This window comes from Lynx rufus, unplaced genomic scaffold (genome assembly GCF_022079265.1).
Source record: "Lynx rufus isolate CCGP_SWC_20201006 ecotype Redwood Valley unplaced genomic scaffold, mLynRuf1.p SCAF_11, whole genome shotgun sequence".
NCBI lineage: Eukaryota > Metazoa > Chordata > Mammalia > Carnivora > Felidae > Lynx > Lynx rufus.
The window spans coordinates 28,096,220-28,122,892 of record NW_025814825.1 but is presented as its reverse complement, the minus strand read 5'-3'; the positions used below and the strand labels follow the sequence as shown (position 1 = coordinate 28,122,892).

The window sequence follows — 26,673 nt, the reverse complement described above, 5'->3', positions numbered from 1 at the left end:
TACAAACGGAGATCAGAATGATGATTTCTAAAGGAGCATTAAATAAAGAACATCCTTTCTTTCCCGACAGAATGACTAAAGCATCGCAGGCCCGGTGCCTGTAATAACTTCAGCAGGCACAGCACCTTGATGGCACAGTGCGTGGTCCTGAAGTCTTTTAATCTTGTCTCTAGGTTGGGACCACTGGAAGAATTCTAATTCTGACCGTTACTTAGAAATACCTTTTTTTAAAGCTCATCCGATACCCCACTAAGTAAAATCAGAATCTAAAATCGTGTGCATTCCGTGATCACACTGATGTGAAAATATTTTTGCGTGGGGACAAGAACTGTGAGAATGCAACCCAGGACACAATTGGATGGTGGTAGCTACTACTTTGAATTATTTAATTGCTTTATCTGTAGTATTAGGCTACCCAAGCTTCTTTCTTGAAATTCTCTCCTTCCTACAAAGCCTTCCCTGGCCGAACCCACATTTGGATGTGCTGTTCATTCTCCAAGTCACCCTTAGGCACTTCTCACGCTCCCCTCACCTGGGAGCTGAGCAAACTTGGAGCATGTCACGTAAGACCAGGTAGAAAAGATGTTACTAGTTTTGCACTGTTGAGATGAGCCCGTCCAAGCCTCATGGTTACATATGGAGAAGGCTGTTGCCCAAGATGGCCCTGGAATTGGCTGGGCTTATGCACTCACTTCCCAGCATGGCTCCTGAATGTCCATCCAGGCTGAGAGCCCAGCCCATGGGGCCATGATAATAGCCCAGATGGCTGTACTTAGGAATGAAAGTTCTCCACACTGCACTGAGGCTTGAGGATCAATGGGGCCGGGATCAGTTAAATAAGTGTTTCTCTTGCACACCATTCACCAGGATGTCACCATGAGCCCATAGCCTCACGTTGCTACATGACTATCCTGATGGGGGGCGGAGCCAGTGGAGCGAAAGGCCCACATGAGACCCCTGCAATTTCACCAGAGGCCCCGAGGGCAGAACTTATATACTGTCGCACTGTTGGCAATATGGCTTTGGGGCCAACCAGACGGGGCTAGAACTCTACCTCTGTCATCTGCTAATGTGCAATCGTAGGCCAGTTATTTATTTAGATTCTCTGAGCCTCAGCTTCCTGATCTGTAAAAGAATAATTTCTATACCCAGAGCTTATGAGGGGATTCAATGAGGGAATCACACTAATGTCTACCATTTGTTGAGTGCCCATTATATTTCAGGTGTTTCAAGCACTCGATGTCTGAATTCATTGGCTCTCCACAACAGCTCTGAGGCTAGACACACATATAGAAAATTAAATCCTGTGGATTTATTGTAGTGTCTGTTACATATATCACAGGTGAATGGAGTGTTCACTGCATCGTTAATGATGTCATCACCTTCATCAACACCAGATGGTAACAGAGGGCTAAGCCCCAATACTGAGGAGTGTGGGAAGACATTTCCCATCCCCAGCCCTCTCTCTTGTTCCTATCCAGGAGAAAATGTCCTCACTATCACTTCAAAGCTTACAGTGCATACACTCTTCTGAGAAAGCAAGACTAACAACACGGATACTGTACCTGTTTGGGTACCTGTCCAAAGTTGCTGACAAACCCCAGGATAGTGCTCCTGATCAAAGGGTCACTGATGCTGCTGAGGTCCATTCTGTCACCATAGAAGTAGGGGTGGAAGGTATTAACAGCTTCTACTGCGGCTGACCCCTGCTGCTTGTACCCAAAAATGAGGTCTATCCAGTGGTGGAGGTTGGCACTGACAAAGTCACTTTCCAGAGCCTGGAACCAAAACCCAAAGAGCATGAAAAATGCAGGTCTCCCTTGGACTTGCGAGCCCTCTGCACAGATCAGGAGGGCACAGATGCGTCAGGATGCTGGCTCTGCACAGGAAAGATGTGACATCCCCCAGAGTTTGAGGAGCACTAAGTGGGCAGACATACAGGCCACCCAAGGACCACCCAATTCCTGCCTCCAGCTAGTGGGAAAACAGATCTAACTGTTCCCAATCACCTAGCGCATTCACTCTATGATATAACCAGGAGGCGCAGAATACCTGTCTCGCATTGATATCTAAATGGAAGAGACCAGACTGAAAATAAGTCTTGGGGTCCTGTTGATCTCGATATAAGAAAAAGGGAGAGCTGATTCTGACCAGAGATGTCAGGAGTTTGAAACTAAGTATAGCAGGTAGGCGAACATGCTCTGGAGCACATTGGACCCCAGCACTGCCATAGATATTCCTTCACGTCTATGTCCTCAGTTTCTTCATCTTCTTCTTCTAAAAAATGGGGACAATAACTGTACCTTCTCTGTGGAATTATGTGAGGTTTGGTTTGTGTCCATGGCTGGTGCACAGCGAGCTCCATGTAATAATGTTGACTACAGTGATGGCACTGAGCACCTAGAAGGTGCCAGGCACTGGCTTGGGGTTTGATGTGTATTGTCTCTTCCTGTCAACACCACCTTTCATTGGTAGATATCATTACCCCACTTCTGGGGCAGGTTCAGGTGTGGTTTTTGAACCTACTGTCTCAGTCCCCGACTCCCAGGCCTCAGAACCCCAAAGGGGATATCCAACCTCACTGAGCACATCTCACTGCACCCAAGTACCTAGAAATTATTGACATATTGGGTATGAGGCTCTTTCTCAATCATCTCTGGAAAGAAAAGGATAGAATCTACCTTTGAGAGACAACTCAGTCCCCAGGAATGTGAGCTTCCCTGACTGGGGCACTTCTGTCCAGTCCAAAGCATGCAATGGGCAAGAGCATTTCATCCACACACCTAAAGGGTAAGTCTATGATGACCTTGAGGAACATCTGCCCATGTGCAGCCTTCCCATCTCCAAGGAAGGTGGACAGAAGAGCTTCCAGACTCAGCCATGAAGAATTACTCTGAGCTTACATCCTCTGAATGGGACCTAAACCTCAGCCCACTCAGGAACACAGCTCCTGTTGAAAGTCAGCAATATCTCTCTTCAACTAAAGGTGCCATCTGATAGGAAGCACAAAGAAGTTTAGCGGGGGAGCCCAAGCATGCTCCATCCTGCACGGGTACAGCCCAGATGAATGATGCCAGCTCAGATTAGGGCACCCAGGTTGGCAATATTCCTCAACAGTTGCCACACATGAGCAAGAGGAAATGTGGGCCAGTGTGTAGATTTCCCAGTTCACCTGAAAGATGGCACTTTTATCTGCTAAGCAGAGCCCAACTTCAGGGCTGGGTCCCCAGACCCAAAGCCATTCGTTTGGGATTGTCTAAGCACCCCTTCGTTGATCCTCTGGGTGGACATGCCACATTAGTTTTCTGAGGTATATGGCCAAAGTGGCTTCAAGAAGGCCACAGGCCAGGACATCCGACCTTTCCTCTGGACATTTTTTCCTATCACTATAACCAACACATAGCCCATATCTTTAAGCTCTTCTAGAGCATCTTTTCCACCTCCTTTCTTTAGATGAAGCCTGGCTCTCCCCAAGATTCCAGTGGTAGCTACTTGCTGAGTTACATGCCATGTGTCTTGGGGCCCGGAGGTGGTGTTGGTGTCCTCCCTGATCCACATCGCCACCTGCGGACCATTGTTCCTCTACCTTCTTGCTAAAAGAACAAACAGTCTACTCCTCTGTGGTTTACGAAATTGAACTCTGCCCCCCTCCTCGTCATCACTGATGCCATCTGCCAACTCTTTTTCTCACTCATCAAACATGGTGACTCCTGGTCATGCCCTCCCTTCTTCTCCCTCACTGATTTCAACGTTTCACATCTCAGTTCCTTAAGTGATACTTCTCCAATGACTTTGCCTCCACTCCTAAAGCTACCTATGCCTACAGACACATCTTAACTCATGTCAGTATCCATAAGTGCTCTCTCTTCAGAATCTCTCATTCAAACATCCCTGTTGGTGAAAGCCACCTCTTCGCCTTGCTGATCATTTAACTACTCCCTAAGACTATTCTTCTGCTTTGTCAAAACTTCTAGTCTCCTCACCCTTTTACTTCTTTGCAATCTATCAACACTCCCTTATCTTCAGCAACACCTTGATGCAGCTTAGATTTAGCAGTTTATCATTTCAATAACATTCTGCTCAATGCATCTTGTTATGCTATTGAATTGTGTGTACTGTCTTTTCGCAGCACTCTGAACCAACTCAAATATTTTCTGTCTTCGTGCTTACACCAGAGTATCATCACACAAGAGGGCACACTGATTATCCCATAATCTTTGGTCACCAATTTCAAATGGACACTGAACATTGCCAGAAAACCTAGGAATGTTTCTCTGGTCAACTCATGCTTAATCACTCAAGACGACTACTCTCTCCTTACCTCTGACCCTCTTCCACTGTCTATTTTCAGCCACCGGCCATACCTCCTACTTTCCAGAGAAAAGCACAGACACCAGTTGGAAATTCCCACATCTTTGTGACAATACATATAAACTAACTTTCATCTGCAACCGCCTTCCCTCCTACTTAACTCAGGAATCTGACCCACCTTTTGTCTAAAGCTAACCCTCTACCTGTGGTTTGGATTCCAAATACTCCTGCTTTCTCAAGAATGTATTATTCCTTTCCTTGTACACCCAACCTCTCTTTCCCACTACCTTTTAAACTTGCTTCTTAAAATAAAAAAAGAAAAGAAAACCGTAATATTTCCTCAACTTTCCATCTCCTCCAGGTACTATTCTCTGTCTTTATTCTCTCCTTCACAACAAGGGTTTTCATTACCCAACCTTATCATTTCTGTTTCCTTATTATCATTCATTTCCTCTATTTCTTCACATGGACTTGAGTTACTGTCTTTTATTTTAGGATAAAGAACTCCTTTTAGTATTTCTTGTAGGGCAGATCTGCTAGTGATAAATTCTTTTAGTTTTATTTATCTGTGAATGTCTTAATTTCTTCATTTGTGAAGAATAGTTTTGCTGGCTATAAAATTCTTGGCTGATAGTCTTCGAGCACTTTGAATATTTCATACCACTGCCTTCTTGCCTCTATGATTTCTGATAAAATATTAGCTGTTAATCTTATGAAAGATATCTTGTAAGTTATGAATGCTTTGTTGCTTTCAAGACTCTTCCTTTGACTTTCCTTTTCAAAAGTTTGATTATGATGTGTTTAAGTGCAGATCTCTTTGAGTTTATCCTACTTGGAATTTATTGAGTGTCTTGGATGTATAAATTAATACTTTGCATCAAAACTGGGATGTTTGTGAACATTATTTCTTCAAATATTCTTTGTGCCCCTTTGTCTCCTCTCTTTCTGGTACTTCCATTTTGGGTATGTTGGTGTTCTACAGGTGCCTAGGCTCTGTTCATTCTTCTTCATAATCTCCTCCTGTTCCCCATACTGGATAATCCCAATTGATCTATCTTCCAAGTTTGTTGATTCTTTCTTCTACCTGCTCTTGATCCCTTCTAGTGAATTTGTCATCTCAGTTACTGTGCTTTTCATCTCCACAATTTCTATTTGGTTCCTCTGCACAATTTCTATGTCTTTATTTATATTTTCATCACAGTCATACTTTCCTTTAGGTCTTTAAATGTGGTTTTAATTATTTGAACATATTTACAATAGCTGATTGAAAATCTTTGTCTAAGAAGTCCAAAGTTGAGGCTTCCTCAGGGACAGTTTCTGCTGACTGCTTTTTTTCCCCTCTGTATGGGTCACACTTTCTTTTTCTTTGTATGTCTCATAATTTTTATGGAAAACTGGACATTTTAGATAATATGATGTGTCAACTCTGGAAATCAGATGTTCCTCTTTCCCCAGGGTTTGTTGCTATTGTTACTCTTTGTTGTTGTTTGTTTAGTGACTTTACTGAACTAGTTCTATAAAGTCTGTTTTTTGTTGTTGGTGGTGGTGGTGGTGTAGATGGCCACTAACATCTCTGCTCTGTTAGTTTAATGGTCATCTTCTGACTGGATAAAGATTTCTTTAAATGCCTAGAACCAGTAAGTCTTACAGTCTTTGTCCAGGGAGGGGCTCTGTGTGCATGCTAGGGCATGGCTTCAGAGCCAGCAGCTGCCTGGTAAATACTGCCTTTACCTCTCATATCCTGCTTGCACGGAGCCTCAGTATTGGCCAGAAGTGAAGGCTAGGCCCTTCGAAGCATGAACACAGCCTTATGCATGAAAACGTCCCTACGGATGTGTGTGTTCTTCTAGGTTCCAGGAATATTTTGAAGTTTTTTCAAGGCCTCCTATAAAGACCTCATTCCCTAGTTTTTCCACTTCGGCTTTTTGGTTAGCTTATTGTTTTCCCAATTATATCCACTGCCTCTGGAAGCAAGAGTGTTAAACAATTGTCTCTGGTTTCTTTTTTCACAAACGCCACTAAAGTAAAGGCTTTTGCATTATGCAGGCTCTGAGGTCAAATAAAGACAGCCTTGCTGGTGGGGTCTTTCAGGGAACCATTGACAGGTCATATAATGACAGTTCTCTGGGTATGGGGATTTGAAGGAGTGCCAACTCCATTCTTCCCCCTCCAATGGACTCCTAGGCTGTTGGCTTCCACTGTTATTGTGGGCTATTGGTTTTCAAGGCTACTATGGAGCTGAAGAGGAGAAATGAGAATAGTGTTAAGTTAAAACATCCAAAGCTTTCTATTCTTACAAAGATTCAGTCATTTTTTTTCCACAAAGGAATACTCTCCTGATCTTTCCAAGCTTCTGGTTAATTTCAAGGGTTCTGAAAAGTTTGTTGTGACAATCTTTGCCATGATTCTTATTACTTTTATGGAGTAAAAGATTTTCAGAGATTCCTACTCTGATGTTTTCAATGACATTGATCGTTAACATCCTAACCCACTCTAATTTAATCTTTACTCCACCAAAAGAGGTCTCCCCCTTGTTGTTACCACCCAGTTCCCCTGGGTCACACCTCTAATCTACATCTGATGGCACTTAATGTCTATCCTATGTAGCACTTTGTGAAGTTATAATTTCCCTCTTATTCGTGTGGTTATTTAATCAAGCTGTCTCCCCACTAGACTATTAGCATCTGCAGTCGGGCCTGTAGAGTGAACCTGCTCACTCACTCCAAGCCAATAACTTTTCTAAGAACATCTTAGTAGAGGGCTACTGCCACCTAAAGGTCAAGTTCATTTCTGGTCCAACTACGCAAGACCAGTGACTTGTGGGATAGATGACTACCATTACTACATTTCCGGAGGCAAGGATAAACCAGGGAAGAACTTTCTCCTCGCCAAGGGAGAAGGAGAGAGGAAAAGGTATGGCTTTGTTGTTACCAGTCAGGCCCACCACAGATTCTTTTTTTCTTTTCAGGTACAATTTACACACAATAAATTTCACCCGTTTTAAACAGACCGCTCAATGTGTTCTGACAAATGCATTCAATCATGTAACCACCACCATAACCAAGATACAGGACCTTTACATCAATTCGAAATGTTCTCTTGTACTCCTTTTCCATCATTCCCTGCTCCAGAGCCCAGAACACAAGCTTTTTCCTGTTAACCTGGAGCATGGAGCCTAGCACTTTCTTTGAGCTCTCTGGACCTAAGAGCCCCAGAAGTGCTTGTCATTAGCCCTCTGCTTGCAAAGAAAGCCTCCGTGGAGATTGAGAGGATACTGCGGTCTTTATTCAGGATTCCAGGGGTTCTGGTGTGACCCTGGTCAACTCACCTGTCTGTGCAGGCTGATGAATTTCCGAGGGTCCCCATCAGCCCAGGGAGGGAGTTGCACGTCCCCCAGGGCTGTCCCATCCTGCATGCAGCCTGAGTGGGGTGAGAAACAACAGGACTTTGGGTAAATGGGAGCCCGAACTGGGCTAACAACCAGGGGATACACACACTGTGCTGTCCAGGACTGCTGATTCCACGTAGATCAGTCCTGCACAGGCCTTACTGCTTCCTGCTTCTTCTGTCTGTGTGTCCCCACCCTTATCTGCTTGGAATATTCCTTCTTGGTCTCCAAGACCTCAGCCATCCATAAGACCCTCCTTGCTTCCCAGACAGGTTTGTGTGTGATTCACAAGTCCTATAAAATGACAGTAGTGTCGTCATTGTTTGTATGTCTTCCTTCCTGCTACTCTCTACCTTTTCATCCGGGCGCTTTTTATCCATTGCTAAAACAGTAAGGAGATCATAACAATAACAGTAAAAGCTATCGTATTTTGAGCACCTCACTATTCCAGGGCACTATGCTAGGTGCTTGGCACACATCATCTTATTGAATCTTCATTTAACGTTATAATTTATGCATTTTCTCTCCATTTTTAAAGTGAGGACAGCAAGGTTTTTTAGAGGCAGCTTCCCCAGACATTAGAAAGAGGAGTCTGGATCCAAGCCCAAGTCTCTCTCCTACCCATTAGCTGCACAACCTTGAGCGTGTTGCTTAACCTCTTTGGGATTCACTTTTCCTACCTGTTACCAAACCTCCCCTCTCTCCACCCAAGGCTGGTAGAGAAATGCTCACAATGTGCTCAGAAAAACTCCAGGCATACGATGGTCGCCCAGTAAACACTAGTTATGGTCTTGCTTAAACCCTGCAGGGCCTTCACGGTGCAACAAGAATAAAACCTTCTCCTCCTCTCTCTGGCCTACAGATTTGTGCCTGACGTGGCTTTTCTTACCATCCAGTCTCAGCTCACCTGTCACCAACTCAGGCGGTCCTTCCTGGGGCCCAGCATAACACGGGGCCCTCTGAGTCACTCTTGAACCATTTTCCTACCTCGTTTCCTCGTAAAAATTCTCAGCATCAGACAGTATTTCGCTTCCTTATTTGTCTATATTTTCTATCCCTTCCTTCATCCCCGTACAGAATGTAAACACCTCCGGGACAATCTGTCCCAGGAGGCCCAACTAAATCCCCAATGCCTGAAAAAGTTTCTGCATACAGTAGGTGCTCAATAGCCCCTTGTTCCTGACTTCCCTGAGGACACCTGGTCATTGGCACGTGTGTCATTTCGGCAGCTGAGCTCCTGTCCGTCTCTGCAGACAGCCTCATCTTCCTTTCCAGGGCAGGAGTGGTGCTCGAGCACCGTCCTCACCCCAGGCTGGCTTCCGTCCCTGACTGACTCCTTTCGTGGGCCTCCCCACATCTTGTGGGAAACGCCCTTCGTGTCTGTCAGGGTCTCATCCCAGATGCAGGTGAGACATCTGAGACTCTGAACACTGCTCAGGCCACCGAGTCCCACAGGGTCCAACTTGCTGAGTGTGGGCTTGGGCTGGGCACGTTTTCAATGCCCCACAGGTATTCTGGCCCCAAAACACAGCAGAAGAGGTGAGTACCCAGGGCAGTGGCCAGATCTCGCCCTCGCCCCCCCCCTCCCTGCCCCCCGGCATCCACCCCTGCCCTGGCTCGAGGTGCATGCCCCTGTGTGCTGTTTGGAGGGAGAAGGGTCCGAGGAAGGGGACCTCCGGAGCACAGGTGTGTGCTCGTGACAGTTCGCGAGCGCCCTCCACAGGGGGAGTGACCCCATCATTTTTCCTCTGTGGGGAGAGTCACCCACCCCCTGCCCCGGGCTCTGACCACACGTCCCCTTCCACAAGTCACCCTTATATCTGCAGCGGAGCTCTCCCAAGGTACACACACAGTCACCGGGGGCCTGCTCGCTGGGGCTTCCTGAAATTTTTGTTGCTCTTCTTAACCAGTAAGTGAGAAGGCATAGTTCATCCTGGGGTGGGGCCTGAAGCACAAGGAAGAGGAGAAGCCACCAGCGTCCCCATACAACCACCCTTACATGCCATCTAGCAAGAAATCCGTCCCAGGAGGCCCAGCTTCTCTGGGTCCAACTCACGGAGTCCAGGATAACCCATTTGTGGGCCACGGAGGAAAACAGGGCCACAGAGGGGTGGAGGCTTGCCCAAGGTCATGTAGTAGGGCAGTGCTAGAACTGGCTGTTAGCTGGGCATCTCGCTGTAGCCTGAGGCCTGGGGACACCCCACAGGAAGGATCGTGAGTGTGGCCGGGGCTCAGAGCAGCCTGGGGCCCAGAATCCTTCCTTGGTTCCCACCTTGCCTTTGAGTGCTGCCATGGAGGGGAGACCTCACAACCACGCTGGTCTGGTGAAGGACCTGTTCGTCTAGTTGCTCAGCAAAGATATTGATGAAATTAGTCATTACTGATGAGCTTCAGGGGAGCGATCCCTGCACTGCCCAGCCCACCCTGGCCACACCCCGGCCTCCACTCACCGAACTCCACAGCATTGCAGTTGACTAGGAACTCGGGGAGGTAGAAGAACTCTGGAGTCAGCTCCCTGACGTCACTCATGTTCTCTCTGGAGGCCGACTCCCACGCGTTCTGTACGCTGTGGAACATTCTGTCTGCCACATCAAAGCTTCCACCCTGCGAGGAAAAGGGGCCAGCATGATCACTGGTGTGCAGTGAGAACTCAGACTGTGTGGGCACCGCCTGTGTGTGCCTCACTCGTCTGCTCTGCCACTGAGGCACAGGTTCCGCCCTGGGAGCTGTCTTTCCTTTCACGTTCATGCATGTATGTTCAACCATCCTTGCATGCGTGCCATGGGTTCGTCGTGCATCTATTCACTCAGCCATTCTCCGGACCCTTGCACAACAGGCTTCCCCAGAGCTGGGCTCAGATCAGAGACAGGAAAACCGGGGTCTTTCATCTGCCCATTCCCCACATTTGCAAAGGGCCCATTCTGAATCAGGCACAGACAGGATACAAAGACCCCACTACACCCCAGAGAGGGGGCCAGCCATACCATGTGGGGATTCCAAGGTTCCTGGAGGAGCCGACCCCTGGTGAGTTTGCAAGCCTGGTGAGAGAGAAGACGGCAGAGTGTTCCGGGCAGAGACGCAAGGCCAAGGCCAGGAGCAGAAGCAGAAGAAAGCAGGGTAGGTCAGGGCCTTGCTGACATCTAACAGAGCAGCCCGACAAGAGACAACAGGTCTGAGGATGAAGAGCTGGAGGCACACCAGCCTCCCAGAGACAGGAAGCCGGTCCGTGAAGTCAAGATGTCTGTATGCTCTCCACGGCCAGCCCTGGTTCCAAGGCCCATTTCCACAGGTGGCCTGATGCATCCCCGTCTTGGAAACTAGCATTGGACCAGGAAGACTTAAAGCAAATTCTTTCCTTGGATTCCCTGCTCTTCTCACCTGAATCATTAAATCTCTTTAGTTGATGTTACCCTTATTTACCAGGTGGCCTTGGGGCTGGGAAGAGGAAGAACGTCCAGGCTTTGTGTCTCCTGAAGTTTAGGGTCACCCCAAAAACACCTCCCTGGGATTGAATAGTTCACTTGTCCCCATCAAGCTGGGCCTTTGTTCAACCAGAACTCCTCCTCCTTCTGCCAACTTCTACAGAGTTCTTGTGGCCCAAGAACAAACGGGTAGAACCCAGAAGGACGGTGCCCTCCTGTGCCCCCATCAGGTCCCTTCACTTCTCAGAGGCTGAAGTTTCTTGTCAGCATTTACCTAGGGAAGCTTTTGGGTAAGCAGCTACAGCAGTGGATGAAGGGTAAAGACGGGCCAGAGCTTTCTCTTGGCAAGTCTGCTCTATGTTAGGTCCTTTATACAAACAGAGAGGATGGTTCTTAATTTTCATAGCAGGTGTATGAGGAAGGAATTGTACTTCCATTTTGCAGACCAGAAAACTGAGACTCCTGAAAGTTTACTGGTTTTCCCAAGGCTATCAAAGCAATGAATGGCAGAACCAGGTCAAACCCATGAATGCAACACCAGAGGATATACTTTCTTTGCCCTTGTGCCAGTTTATTGGGGGAATCCCTGGGTCTGGGGCAAATGTGATCTACGACGTGTGGGGCAAGGGGTCTCAGCTCCTTCTGCAAAGGGACAGTCTGCCACATGCCTGAAGCAGGCCACACTTGGGCATCTTGGTGGTCTGATCGGTTTTCCGAGTCATACCTGAGGATCCATTGAGATCCATGGGTCATTCTCTGCACATGGACAGGGACACCGAGAAAGCCAGTTGCCCCTGGAGTTGCAATTGAACACGGTACCTGGGCAGCTTAAGGACATGGCTTTTCTCCAAGGTCACTTTGCTCTTGGTGGACGTTAGGGGATGGTGCCCACCATCAGATTCAAATTGAAATGGAAAATAGGGGGAGAGCTTTTAAATAAATCTGCACCTAACAAGTCGCTCATTGAAACATATTAAGAGCTTCGTATATTTAATCTGCAGCCCGAGTCTTAACATCTGCAGGAGATTGATGCCTTCTCGTCCTCCTGTATTCCTTTTGCAGCTTTTATGAGTGCTGATGGTAATCTCCTGAGAAACAATATGATTTGGTAATAAAAAGATTACCTGTATTAAATAAAAATAATATATACATAGGAAATATTGTTAGTGCTACAAATCTGGTTAAAGATATTACCACAAAGAAAAATGTTATTTTTTTCACAGCTGTCTAATGCATTTTAGCAAAAGTAATATCTTTAAAACTTAAGCCTGTATTATTTATAAAGGAAGCAATAACTGATTTTCCTATTTCCTATATTAATAAATGCATTTGCATACATTTGTTTCAAAATTAATGGGTTTTCTCCCCTCTGCAATACAAAAGAAATGCCAAATTCCCTAGAAGAAAAAGTACAGCTGCTTTGTTTCTTGTACTATAAGTCTGTGGGTTGATACAAACTCTGGTGGCTTCCAGCAATGAGTCCCAGCCAGGACTAGACTTTCAGGAAAGGAAGGAAGGAGAAAAGGAAGAGAAGGTAGCAAAAAGGAAGGGAGAGAAGCAGCGAGGCAGAGAGGCACCATGAAGTTCTACAGAGTGCCGCCATCAGGAAAGCCTAAAACAAAATAAAATAAAACCACAACAAAATTAAGTCTAGAGATTGGATGGAAACAAAAGGATGAGAGAGAATTACTGTGCCAAGATTTGCTCCTAAATCGATTCTGCAGATACTCTTGAATATCAAGAACAATGAATCCTATGTGTATCCAACATACTGAAAAAAACAACAGTAAGATTATAATTATCTATGAAGGAACAACCTCTAACATTGGCAGAAGACTTTTCCCATGTGACTTTAAAGCTAGAAGGCAAGGCAGCCAAGGCTGGAGGTTTCGGAGGCAAAAGGTACAGGCTTTGGATTTTATGTCCAACTGATATCACTCCTTCATGAAGATGCCAGAAAGATATTCTAAATATTTAAAGGGCTCAAAAACAATATCACCCTAGGTATCTTTCCTCAATTAAAATACGTCAAGAGGTGCAAAATTTTGCTACCCAGGACGAATCAAAATCGAAAACAAAATAATGGGGAGAGAAAGGAACAATAAGGACTTCTGCTGGAAATGGACATGATTTAAAATTAGAAGTCCATGATTATGATACGTCTATTAAAACTGGAAACAGTCTTGAAAGGAGTGTTCCTTGTGTGTGAGACCAGGAAGTCTGTGTGCACCTGTGTCCCAGGGTAAGCATTTCAATAGCTACATTCTTAAATTCTCCAGTCTGCACAGGGAAACTCTGTTGCAAAATAACCATTCAACTCTTGACCAACACCCTCAGGAAGTTCAGCAATTACATGCACTCAAGGATACTTACACACGGGTATTTGTACATGATAGAAAGTCTATTCTTCCTCTCCCATGGGACTGACCCAAATCAACCCACTGCCACATCCAAATGATGGGATTGGTTTTATGAGCTGGCTGACAACCCATTCTCGTGACAGATGTTCTTTCCAGTAATTTAAAAGTGTCCCATGTAAACAAATCACTTACAGGACACTGTGTGCACATCAGTTGATCTAAGCGGCTGTCCTTTGTCCATCAAAGGGGCAGTGTGCAGCAAGAGAAGAGAGCACCCTAGCTGTGGAACCAGGCGGCCTTGCCTGGAATTTCAGCATTACTTACTCTATGAACACCAGCGAGTTTATCTTATCTTATCTTATCTTATCTTATCTTATCTCATCTCATCTCATCTCATCTCATCTTATCTTATCTATATTATGGAGAGACAGAGAGAGAGAGAGAGAGAGAGAGAGACAGAATCCCAAATAGGCTCCATGTCCCAAATGGAAGCCAACGTGGGGATCGATCCCATGACCCTGGGATCGTGACCTAAGACGAAATTAAGGGTTGGACACAACTGACTGAACCACCCAGGCACCCCACAGCAGTGAGTTTTTCAAAGTCTTAATGTCTACCACACTCTTCTCCACAACCTTGGGTGACTGTTACAGGTGTGAAGATATGTATGTGTGAGCACATGAGTGTGAGTGTGTGTATGTGTGTGTGAGGTGCCTTCCACAGGGCCAGGGACACAGGAAGAGATGCCCACAGAGCCCCACCCCTACGCCCCTTTCCCTTCACAGACTAGGAACAAAGGAGCAATCCTGGGCTTGGGCCCTGACCTCAGTGTGCTTGGGGAAGGTAACCAGGGGCTCAAAAGAAGAAGAAAAAGACTGTAAAAGTTATTGGAAGCAGAAGGTGGGATATGGGGGAAAGTGAGGAGGGGTGGGGTCCTGGGACAGGGGCAGGAGGAAAAGAGCAAGAATATCATCAGGGCAATTTGGAGACACCACCACCTCCAAAGAAATGCAGGGGTGAATGTGTGCAGTTGAGAGAGAGCTGGGCTTGACCTTCTGCAGGCTGCTTCAGAAAAATGCCAGGCTTGGGGTGCCTGGGTGGCTCATTCAGTTTATGCTCAGGTCAGGCTCAGGTCACGATCTCACAGTTCATGAGTTCGAGCCCCACGACAGGCTCTGTGCTGACAATGTGGAGCCTGCTTCAGATTCTGTGTCTCCCTCTCGCTCTGCCCCTCCCCTGCTTGTGCTCTCCCTCTTTCTCTCTCAAAAAGAAATAAACTTTAACAACAAAAAAAAAGGAAGACGCCAGTCTCTGACACCCCACTCAGTGAGCTGAGCTATAGGTCTGGCGGCGAATTTGGAAAGCCTGTGTACCAGCCGAGCTGCCTCATCAGCCTTGCTCTTGACTGCGGGTGGGCTGACCCCAGAGAAGCCATTAGCTTTTCTTCCTGTAGGATGTGGCTCTTTACTCAATAAACAAAACCCACAAAGGCATTTTGAAAAACCTGCTGCCTACTCTTACAGGGACGAGGGTGGACATATACAAAGCACTTAGAAACAGCCAAATGGGGGGCGCCTGGGTGGCTCAGTCAGTTAAGTGTCCACCTTCAGCTCAGGTCATGATCTCATGGCTTGTGGGTTTGAGCCCCGCATCAGGCTCTGTGCTGACAGCTCAGAGCCTGGAGCCTGCTTCGGATTCTGTGTTTCCCTCTTTCTCTGCTCCTCTCCCGCCTGTGCCCTCTCTCTCAATAAATAAATATCAAAGAAAAAAAAGAAAGAAAGAAACAGCTAAACGATCCCCCCGCTGTATCTCCCCTAATTGCCAGCACCTACCATGTCAGAGGTTATTTTAAAGGAGTGGGGGACAGAGGTTCAGTTATTCAACACTACCAATTAGAAAGTTCTAGAGCCAGGACTTTGCCCCAGGTCTGCCTGTCTCTATTACATGTGCCCTTTCTGATGCTCCTTGTTAGGTCAGTATAATTACACCTTTGTTTTGGACACAAGTGCACCCGGACCCACGGCCCTGCGCCCACGGAGTTCCCAGGTGTTGCTCCCGGGCGGTTCTCTGTTCTCTCTGCAGTTAGCATATGTCTTCCACAAACACCAGCCATCTCACCTCAGGTGGTTCAGAAAACCCTTCCCCACCGCTGGTAACAGCTGCCTTCACACGGGCTGTGACTTAATTAACACAGCACTTTATTTCAGTTTCTTATTAAATGTAACAGCAGCAGCAGCGGGGCCACTGTGCCCTCGCTGGGGCGTGGCTGCCTTGCTCTGCCCTGCCCGGGCTGGCCTCATCTCGGCCCGGGCGCAACCTGCACTCTCGTCAGGGCATGAACAGGGCACGGCCGTGGCGGCAGCGTGGCCTCCCGCTTGCTTGCTCGATTGTCTGAGGCTCACGGGCACGGGCGCCAGGCGGGTGAGGCGTCCGAGAATGACAGCATCCCAGGAGCCAAGCCCCCAGCTCTGGCAGACAGCGGCGTCATACCTGCAAGGGAGTGGGGTCAGCAGCACACAATCGGCTTGTGGCACCGCCCATCTGCCGTATTTTCTGGATCGTAAGACTCTAGCATTGGAATACCGAGTTTGAGGCAGAAAACCAAACACAGCAACAGTGAGGAAGGCATCGATTCCAAGGCCAGCCCAAAGTCAGTGAGACGTAAACATGAAGGGAACAAAGCACCCCTCACCCTCGGGGATCAGAATACGCTGCACGGCAGTTCTAGGCTGTGCGGGAGGGCCCTTCCCTCTGCCCACAGCCCCGCTCAGGGGCAGGACACGGAGCCCAAGGAACACGCTGCATCTGCCCCTTGATAGTGCACCAGCCCGCACTGGGGGCAGCGCGTGGACACATGGCTCCCACACCAGAGGCGTTACCCTCGCCAAGCCATCAAGGGGGCAAGCAAGTCACTCTGGCTTATTCATGCTACTAGGAAGAGGCAGAGTTGGCCTAATGCATAAGGGGGAAGCATGCACCTTCTCATACTGACTTTTGTATGTCCATCTGGCTCTGGAAACGTCCAACATCCTCGGTTCCCTGCCCTCCAGATAAATAAAGAATCGCGCCTGGATTCTGCACCTTCCCTACCTTTCGTAGTCTTCCCTACCCCATGGTCCATGCTGGGGATGGAGGTCTAGGCCACTGAGAATATGATCAGGCTCGTTTACTTGTCACTACACAGGGGTGGAACAAAGGTCTCTTGAGAAGAAATGAGCCTGCCCCTAGGAGGCAGGGTGGGCCAGAGGAAAGAGCTGGACTTCAGGAAGATGCCAGAACATTCCTAAGGAGGTCTGTGAAGGCCCTAAGATTCCCAAAGGAGAACCAGGTGCAACCCCCCTCCCCCCAGATGTAGCCTTTCACTCATTCCCTTGGGAGATAAAATTGATCTTTTATTCTAAGGAAAAAGCAGATGGCGGGTTCTTCTTATGACCCACTAGAAGAGTCAGTTAAAAGTAGCACACATGGAGAACCTAAATGAGTTCAACTCACATGGGCCAACATGCCACAGGTAGATTTGAACCAGGAAAAACCGGGATTCACATCGGACTTCAACACAAGAGTCAAAGGGCTGAAACTAACATGGCTACATGTGTGCCACCCAAAAGCATATAAAATTGGTTCTATCTTGCACTGGTTTAGACCATCTCAAACCGGTCACCAATGGACCAAATCAACTTTAAAAAGGTCAAACCAGGGGCACCTGGGTGGCTCAGTCGGCCCTGACTTTGGTTCAGGTCATGATCTCGCGATTGATGAGTTCGAGCCCCGCGTCGGGCTCTGTGCTGACAGCTCAGAGCCTGGAGCCTGCTATGGATTCTGCTTCTCCCTCTCTCTCTGTCCCTCCCCTGCTCATGCTCCGTCTCTCTTGCCTCAAAAATAAATGAACATTAAAAAAACCCTTTTTTTAAAAAAAGTCAAACTAGTTGTGACTAACTTCAAAGCGGTCTTAACCCAGTATCTTTGTGGGTTCACAGCACACCTGTTTCACCTGGCTCATGCCATCTCCGAATGCTTCTATGTGGTCCAGACTGTCTTGAGTTAGCTTAGCCCAGAGGGGACCAGCTTGAACAAGTTCAGGCTTGCTCACACTACATCTGGCTAATTGCAGGGAGAAGAAGGGAAGTAACAGTGATTGATCACCTACGTAGTGTCAGGCCCTGAGCTAGGGGCTTTACCCCCATTTCCTTATTCAATCTCAACTGCTCAGGGAGCTGTGCATAATTAACCCTCATTTTCAGGGGTAAAATAACTTGCAGAAGATTCTGTATCTGTTAAGCAGTAGAGCTGGCGTATAAATCTTAGAGCTGACACCTTTTCTATTTCACTGTGCCCCCTCTCCATTGAAAGGACCCTTAGTAACAGGTAGGGATGGGGATTTAGCGCATTAGGCTGAAGGGACAAAAGAAAGCTTTTAAAGCATCCAGAACTGCCTGGAGGGAACGCCATAAGGGCATGCATCACCATCATCATCGACAGTGATCATCGCTTCTTGTGGATTAATGAGCAACATCTGGATGGGATTCCTGGCATGGGCTAGAGCTCTGGGACCGTTTGTTCTCCAAACCAAACTTACTTAAAATGCTTGTTGCCTGAGAAAGGCTCAGGGGAAGCACACTTATTATTTTTGAGTGAATTTCCAGGGAGAGAAGGTTATACAATGTCTAGACAATCCATGCCTTTAAGGAGAACGAACACTGAGCCAAGAAACCAGACAGGAGGGATTTTGCTCCTTATGGGAGAAATCACCTTGACCTTGCCTAACCCGTTGCTGCCCGGGGCTCAGGAGTTAGATTTAGTGCTGACCCAAGGTAGCCTTTGGTCTCTCAGGGGCAAGGTCATCTGAGCACAAGAGCGACCTTGTTGGTGAGGTCAGACCAAAAACCACAGTTCCTGGAATACTCGTGGTTTTCTCTGATGAACTTTGCTATCGGAGTAAGTCTGTGCATTTTCAGTGGCCTGCTGCCCACCATGGCTCGAGCCTTCCTCTCCATAGGACACTTGTAAGGCCCGGAGCAGGTGAGGCTTTACACTTGGGCTGTGTGCTGCATTCACTTTGGAGTTGACTGAGCCAACTGGCTGCAGCTGGGCTACCCAGTGGCTCTCCCCAGTCAAAAACTGTGCCCCTGGGACAACCTGGGAAGCAGGATCCCAGTGATAAGGTCAGAAGGGAAAGGGAGAAAATAAACTTCTCAGCTGCCTGCAAAGGACTCTGTCCCAGCAATCCCACCTGCCTTGGACAGCACCACCCACCGAGAGCCAGACTTGCTCACCTCACGGTGTACAGGGCCACCAAGGAAAACACAAGGAGGCCCAGATATATATTTAAATTGCAGATAAACAACAAATAATTTTTTTAGTAGGAGTCACTTCATCTGAAATTCGAATTTATCTGGGCATCCTGTATTTTTATTTGTGAAGTCTGGCAACCCTAAGCTGGCATGATGAATGATCTATTAGTTTATAGGTGGGTAAGTTGGTTAGTTTCTCTCTGGTTCAGCTACTCTTTATTCAAATGCTTTGTCCTTTTAAGCCTTTCAACCTGTACTTAGCATAGCTGTCTGCATTCTGATGTCACAGTGATATTCTTTTCACTCTCCCTTCTTTGTGTTTATTTTTCCGAGTTTTGACCACCTACCTTCAAGGAAGTCCTCAAGCTTTCTGCTCTTCCTTTTCCACTAAAACCTACTTAAGTTAAGTATGTTTTTGCCCATATCTCTCATTCCTTATTTTTAGAGTCTTTTTGTAAGACTATTGGGCAGACATTGCAGGTGTCACTGATAATGAGCAGCCTGCCTTGGTTGGACTGCCCAGAATCCTGGAGCCAGCATCAAGTGAGAGTCACTGGCTGAAGACTGGATTTGTACCAGGGAGATCCCTATTTCACCCAAGCCCAGCTCTTAGTCGGTGAGATATAGGTGTGTGCGTGTGCGTGTGCGTATGCGTGTGTGTGTAGGGGAGTAGAGGAACTCACCTGCAGAGAGCAGAAGGCCTGGGTATAGGGTGGCATCCGGACCAGGTAGGAGGCGACAATGATGGCCGAGGAGTAGTGAGTGTAGTAGTGACACTGGACGGTCATGTCTCCTGCAATGAAAGGACATGCCTGGGATGGATTTCTCACCTGGACTGGGGCAGACTGCAGACACACAGGCTCTACAGTGCTCAGGCATGAGCAGCGAGCATAAGCCCTGCTCAAGAGAGCACCCGCAGGCCAGTGGAGCCTTGGTTCTGCTCACAGATGTCATTATAATTTGGCCAGGAGCCACCCATGGTGAAAAGCACATTCAAGACCCTCAGCTGCACCCCTCAAGTCCTCAGTGTTCTACTCTCAAGAATGTGGGCAGAGCCAGGCTCTGGGAAGGCAGTAGTCAGGATTCATGGGGAGACAGTGCATTGGTCTTCTGACTTAAGGGGTACCTAGAAAGCCTACGATCCCAGCAGCACAACCAGCAAAAGCCTGAACCAGCTCCCTACAATGACTGTGCAGTCATCTTGCTTCCAGCCCCAGGCCTGGCCTGAAGCCCCCCCTTGTGCTGAGCAGGAGTTCCCTAAGTCACAGTTGTCTGGGAGGTGGTTGCAGGAATTGGTACGAGGTCCCAAACCCAAAGGGCAGCTCAAATGCACACCCAGAGTGAGATGGGAGAGAACGGGGCCAAAGCCAGTGGGATAGAGTACTCTCCTGGCCTGTTTCTGTGGAAACAACTCAACAACACCTGGCAGTCGGAGGAACAGCAGGGCAAGAAGGGCTTGCCCAACCTTCCACATCCTCCCGTCTGCCCCCAGCAAGTCTGAGAGCTGGCCCCATGCGGAGCAGGGGTCCTGGGCAGGCCTCCACGGGCTGTGCAGGATGCAGCAGGAGCCTCCCTCTCCTGCTGAGAATTGCTCACTAAAAGCAGGGCCTCTGGGCCATAAGCCTTTCCAAAGTATGCCACCTCTGGGTCCCAAGGGAACTTGTCATGGTTCCTGGATGGCTGCTTCTTATTTTAAATTACACATTTATTGCAAAGCGTTTGACCAAACCAATGTAGCTAGCATCAAATGCATGGTAGAAAAATTTATTTTTAAAATACATTCAGGGCTCCTGGGTGGCTCAGTCAGTTAAGCATCCAACTCTTGATTTCAGCTTAGGTCATAATCTCACAGTTGGTGAGTTCAAGCCCTGCATCGGGCTCTATGCCTGTTTGGAATTCTCTCTCTCTCTCTCTCTCTCTCTCTGATACACACACACACACACACACTCTCTCTCTCTCTCTCTCTCTCTCTCTCTCTCTCAATAAATAAACTTAAAAAATACATATTCATTCAAGTTTAAGAAGTGAATAGATCTAAGGAAAAAAATTAAGGCAATAGGAGTTCCAGACGCATGTGAATGTGGCAAAAATTGTAAAGGTGGGTGCGCCTGGGTGGCTCAGTCCGTTAAGCATCCGACTTCGGCTCAGGTCATGATCTCGCGGCCCGTGAGTTCGAGCCTCGTGTCGGGGTCTGTGCTGACAGCTCGGAGCCGGGAGCCTGCTTCGGATTCTGTGTTTCCCTCTCTTTGACCCTCCCCCATTCATGCTCTGTCTCTGTCTCAAAAATAAATAAACATTAAAAAAATTTTTTTTTAATTGTAAAGGTGATATGCAGATGAACAAAGTTTGGGAACTAGGTTCTGGAGCCTAGATACAGGCTCTGCCATTTAGAAGCTGTGATCTTGAACTCATTGCCTGAACTCTCCAAGTTTCAATTCCTTTCTCTTTGAAATGGGCCATTGTATTTCTGCACGTAGGCTGGCCTGTGCCAGGAATATAGAAAGTGCTGAATGAATGCTACCTCCCTCTGCCTCTGCTGGCCCCTGGGTATGGAGGTATCAGCTCTCAGCACAGCAGTTCTCAGTCCTGGCTGCACCTCACCAGAATTTTTAGAGCTGGGGCCCGGACATCAGTATTTTTAACACTCCCCACCCCCACGCCCAGGTGATTCTTCCACACAGCCCGGGTGCAGGCCATTGGATTTGAGCTGTTCTCTAGCCTAACATAATTGTTTCCAGGCTAAGGGACAGTCTAAATAGTTACCAAGGATCATTTCAAAGCATTCAGATGAAAAACACTGCAGAAAAAAGTCAAGCTGGGATCTACCCACCTTCAGTTTTCTCAACTTCTTTAAACCTCTGGATAAATTTCAGCTTCCTTTCCTTGGTCTGAGCCCCCATGGGCCTTGAGAGATCGCGGAAAGTCTTGGGATTCGTCAAGTTCAATGTCTAGAAGGCAGATGTGTGGCTGGAGTTAACTCCCCTCAGACCCTCTTGTGACCCAGCGAGACTTCAGGAGCCACGCTCTTTAGTTTTATGGTTCTCTTTATTGGTTTATTGTCGTTTGGTCTGGCCCCCCTCTGGTGATTAGCAGGCATGCTGGGGTTTTATGGCCCCAGAGCCAGTGATCCACAAAGACTTAATAGGGGAGAGATGGAAAATAAGAGGAGGGGAAGATTGAGTTCACACTGAACCTGTTCCAAGTTGACCCAAATCAGAACATCGCCACCAGTGACTGAAAAGAGACTTTCAAAGGAATCCCTGTTTTCTATGAGGCCCTTGGCTCCAGCCCTCACAGGAGAGCAGGATGCTTCCGTAGTTCACGGTCCTTCCTTAGAATCAAATGGATTCTCTAGGAAGTTAGAAGTCCTCATTTGGGGAGGAGATGTGAGGAACAGCCTCATTTCTTCCAGAGCCCACTCCCTTCCAGGCAGTGAAATGTCGTCCCTTCCCCTGCCCCGGGGAATATAATACACAGCAGTGGAGACCTGAAGTTTTTAAGGCTAGGTGTCCTTGGAGATGTTTGCTTTCAGCAGAGGTGTTCTATGTGTGAGGAGAGGAGCTATGCATTCCCCAGGATTTGCATGTCTTATAGAAAGTGTTTCTTTGAAACTCCTTTCCTTTTCACTAGCAGTGAATCACTGCAGTCCCCCTAGGGCCAGTCCCCATCTCACACCTGCAGAGCCAGGGGGTGGGGGGCAAAGCGAAGCAGGCACTTCTCAGACCCCTATGACAGATAGATGGCACATGTGGAGACCCATGCCCAGCGACTGCTGATTTTGCCAGGACAGAATGGGGGTTCATAGCCACTAGATCTCCAGATTCTCCAAAAGATAGTGTAAATCCAGATTTTTAGGAGAAACCTCCCAATTATTAAATATGGGTAAGTAATCAAAATTTGGGGCTAAACAAAAGGAGCTCGTAAACCCCCACTTTGCAACATGTGAGTTAAAGCTGGGATTTGCATGTTTCATTTTTGAAATACCTCAGCCCCAAGTGGATCATTAGGGAAATAAAAGGCAACATATGGCTGGTGAGAAAAGTTTTGTGTTAAGTGTCTTAAGCGGGGATGGGAGGTCATAAAAGACTGAGGCTCCCTCTCCCAAAGCCTGGCTATCAGCCATCCAAACAGCCCTAGGCAGGACTGGCCAGGGCTTGCCTGAACCAGGACCCAGCCACCTTCCATGCTTTAGACACTACAACCCTCTGGACGGCCAGAGCTCAGCTGGTTGGGACAGTGCTTCATCGCCAGGTCGTTCCCAGCAACATCACCTTGGCCCAGCTGTGCAAGCTGTCCTCCTCCCCTCCCTTGCCTGCTGAGGTCCAGGGACACAGACCCAAAGCAGAAATTATCTGGTATTGCCATCAGCCTTACCCAACCCTTTGTGTCTCAGTCTAGATCCTGGGTGAAATCTACATACCAACATCTCAGTTGCTGAGGTCGGGCTACCAGGCAGTGATTTCTTCTCTTTGGGTCTCTCTCTGTCTCTCTCCTCTCCTCTACCCGCACCCCACACCCCCGCCCAAATACACATGTTGATTCAAGGAACAAGTTCCATGGCCTACTGCCCTTGAAGGACTAGCGTTGGTCCATGGCAGTGTCTCAGCAGGTGGGGATCAGTTGCCTTGATAGCAGTGAGTCAGCCAGGAAGCCCTCTGGGGCACATGTTAGCAACTGTCCTCATCATGTTGATCATCCCATGTGTGGGGTCACCTTCCCACAGGTGGGGCTGGACAGAAACCCAAGCAGCCAGATTCCAAAGGCCTCCTCTGGGGTGAGGGGCCGAGCACAGAGCAGCCCTCAGGGCCAGGTGGACTGAACCTTGCAGTGGGGGCTCTGCGTGCTGATTTAGTATGCTCTGGTCTTCACGGTCAGAAAGCCTCAGGACATTTGAACAGCATCCATGTGAATACTGTACCTGTGAGGTGTAGTCGGCCAGGACCCAGGGAAACACGGGATACTGCATATAGTCATTGTAGGTTCTTCCAGCCATGGTGTTGAGGTGCATGAGATACTCAAAATTGCTGATGTCCCTTTTCTACCAGAAGAGACGAAGAAGAAATAAAGCAAACACGATTGGCATCTTCCTAAGGGCCACGGGAGGTCAATTCCTAGTCTTCTGCAGCCCTCACTGTGTGGGTGAGAGCAGGAAGCACACATGTCCACTGCTCCCCGTGCACCTTCTGCACAAGCCAGGCCCGATCCCAGAGACTGTGCTAATTGCAAAGGGAACTGAAGCAAATATACTCAGGAAGCAAAGTCAACCAGAAAAAAAAATATATAGCTCCGCAGTCGCTAGCCCAGGATAAAGCCATCTTTTCAGTTAACTGTTGGGTGTGAAACTCAAAAGTTGATTAAAACAAGAGCACAGATGCTGTGGGTAAACTTACTGCTGGCCTTTTTATGATTTAAAAAAATTAGCTGAGGGGACCTTGCGGTCACAGAGAAAGAAGCCCTCGCTGAGAGGCTGAATGATCGGTCTTCTTCTGGGGATTTAGGGACTTTCTGTTCTGTCCCTGCCTATTGGGATAACACTCATTTTTAGGGCCTTAAAACATACAGTCAAGGTGGAATCAGGGACTGTGTTTGGGAAGACTTTACCAAGGCCAGTGGGTGAATGAACTGCCCACCTCTTATTTGGGACCTGCATTCTGTAGTCTCTCTTGGCCCTCTCGTTGGAAAAGGGTTTTGGACAGGAGTGACCAAGCATTCACTTCTTGTTGCCACATGATGTCTAGGACTGGCCTTCTTGAGGCCCCTGTGCCTTTCACGCGAACCAGAGGCCAAATGTGAGTCCATTCAAGCTGGGAATCACATGTGTCTTCTCAGAACAAGAAGTGAACGCTTGTGCCCCTCTAGATTGTGTCCATTTACACATATGTGTATATCTGCATGGGTGGAGCATGTGCGTGCACATGGGACATGTGTACGTGCACACACACACACACACACACACATGCACACGTACACTACCCAGCTCTGACTCCAAGCCTCAGGTACTGCTTTTGATCACTGAGATCTTTTGAGGGAAATATTTGGGACATTTTGATAAATTAGAAAATAAGACCCCCTCCAACTGCTGGGATCTGAGCTATTTTCTGATTTGCGTGCCCAGAGGGTTTTCCCAGACCTCCGGTCCTCTAAGGGGGTCACTGTACCTGCCACCTCTGTAGCATGGTCCTGTCGGAGCCGGGGTATCGCCTGTGGAACAGAAAACAATAGTGGTGACCAAATATCTCAAGGCACGGATGAGGGGAGAGGTGGCAATTTCTGGGGATCTATGGGGCCAGGAAAACCACAGACTTCCAGGGCACACAGCAGCTCTCCTGGCAGGATAATAATAAGATTATTATCTAAATTCTTCTTGCCCCCACACCACCCTGTCACTTTGGTTCTGCTGTGATGCTAGAATATTCTACTGCTTTAGTGTGGCCTGTGGAGAAGTCATAGGGCCATGCAGAAGCAGGCTCAGAGGCCTCGCTACCCCACACTAGATTTCCCATGGGCACGTGTCAGCCTTCCTTACCCATGTAAGTATAATATATGTGATTATTATATACTGACATGTGACTATAACTTATGTATATAGTTTTAAAAATGCAAATAATAGGGGCACCTGGGTGGCTCAGTCTTGATCTCGGCTTAGGTCATGATCTCATAGTTCGTGGGATCAAGACCTGCATCGGGCTCTGTGCTGACAGTGCAGAGCCTGCTTGGGATTCTCCCTCTCCCTCGCTCTCTGCCCCTCCCCATTCTCTCTCTCTCTTAAAATCAATAAAATTAAAAAATTAAAATAATATACGGAAGGCCACAAGATGTAAGAGTCTCTGCACTACTGCTCCCACTCAAGAAGTAGCCACAGTTAACAGTTTCCAGAATAGTTTTATCCCATGCCTGTCTATTGCTTACATTGCTTTTATTTTAAGTGTATTTATTTATTTTGAGAGAGAGAGAGAACACAAGCAGGGGAGGGGCAGAGGAAGAGGGAAAGAGAGGATCTCAAGCAGGCTCCATATTGTCAGTGCAGAGCCCTATGCAGGGCCCGAACTCACGAACCATGAGCTTATGACCTGAGCCAAAATCAAGAGTCAGGTGCTTAACCAACTAAGCCACCCAGGCATGCCCACTGTATTTAAAAAAAATTTTTTTAGTGCTTGTTTTTGAGAGAGAGAGAGAGAGACAGAGGGTGAGCGGGGGAGGGGCAGAGAGAGTCAGGGACACAGAATCTGAAGAAGGCTCCAGGCTCTGAGCTGTTTGAGCTCTGATTCAGGGCTCAGACTCACAAACCATGAGATCATGACCTGAGCTGAAGTCCGATGCTTAACCGACTGAGCCACCCAGGCGCCCCTCGTATTTTTTTTAATTGGCGATACGTGGATAATCTTATTTGTGCCTTGTCACTGGCTTCCCAGCACTATGGAGTCACCTCGCATTGTTCTGTGGCATTCATTTCTACAGCATCAGGATGCCATTGCACACATGGATCAGAACTGGTTGAGCCTGACTCTGTGGTGGGCTTTGTCCTCACACATGACCTCTCCGTGACCACTTCTGGACATAAATCTCTGCATACTTTGTGAGTGTACCCAAGAGAGAAAGTTTTGGCAGCCGTACTACTGGGATAAAAAGTATGAGCATTTTTTTTTTTAAAGTTTGCTACATATTGCCAAATAGTCCTCTTAAAAGCCTGGACTGATTTATGTTTCTACAAATACAATTAGGAAGAAATACAAATCGAACCAAAGAAATACGATTTTGACCAATGTAGGGGGAAAGAGTTTAGACGTGCAACAGGAGGCCGGAGCTGGGAAGGGCGTGGGGAGGAGGCTTTCGCCACATGAAACACCTCTTCTTCTGCACAGCAGGGGTTTGTGGAGCCCAGCTCCTTGGCCTCTGTGGTA

The 26,673-nt window shown here is 47.7% G+C and overlaps 1 protein-coding gene across 7 annotated transcripts in view; it reads right to left on the bottom strand.

The window, feature by feature from the left end:
- Window positions 1-26,673, bottom strand: part of WDFY4 (WDFY family member 4) — a 293,352-nt gene that overhangs the window by 17,571 nt on the left and 249,108 nt on the right. For all 7 annotated transcript variants that reach the window (XM_047073085.1, XM_047073084.1, XM_047073089.1 and 4 more), the window contains 7 exons: window positions 24,931-24,973; window positions 23,691-23,810; window positions 21,603-21,720; window positions 19,456-19,565; window positions 10,150-10,303; window positions 7,640-7,731; window positions 1,566-1,778 (listed from right to left, as the gene is read on the bottom strand). In XM_047073085.1, the coding sequence (XP_046929041.1) occupies window positions 1,566-1,778; window positions 7,640-7,731; window positions 10,150-10,303; window positions 19,456-19,565; window positions 21,603-21,720; window positions 23,691-23,810; window positions 24,931-24,973 (850 nt within the window). The remainder of the gene's footprint in view (window positions 1-1,565; window positions 1,779-7,639; window positions 7,732-10,149; window positions 10,304-19,455; window positions 19,566-21,602; window positions 21,721-23,690; window positions 23,811-24,930; window positions 24,974-26,673) is intronic.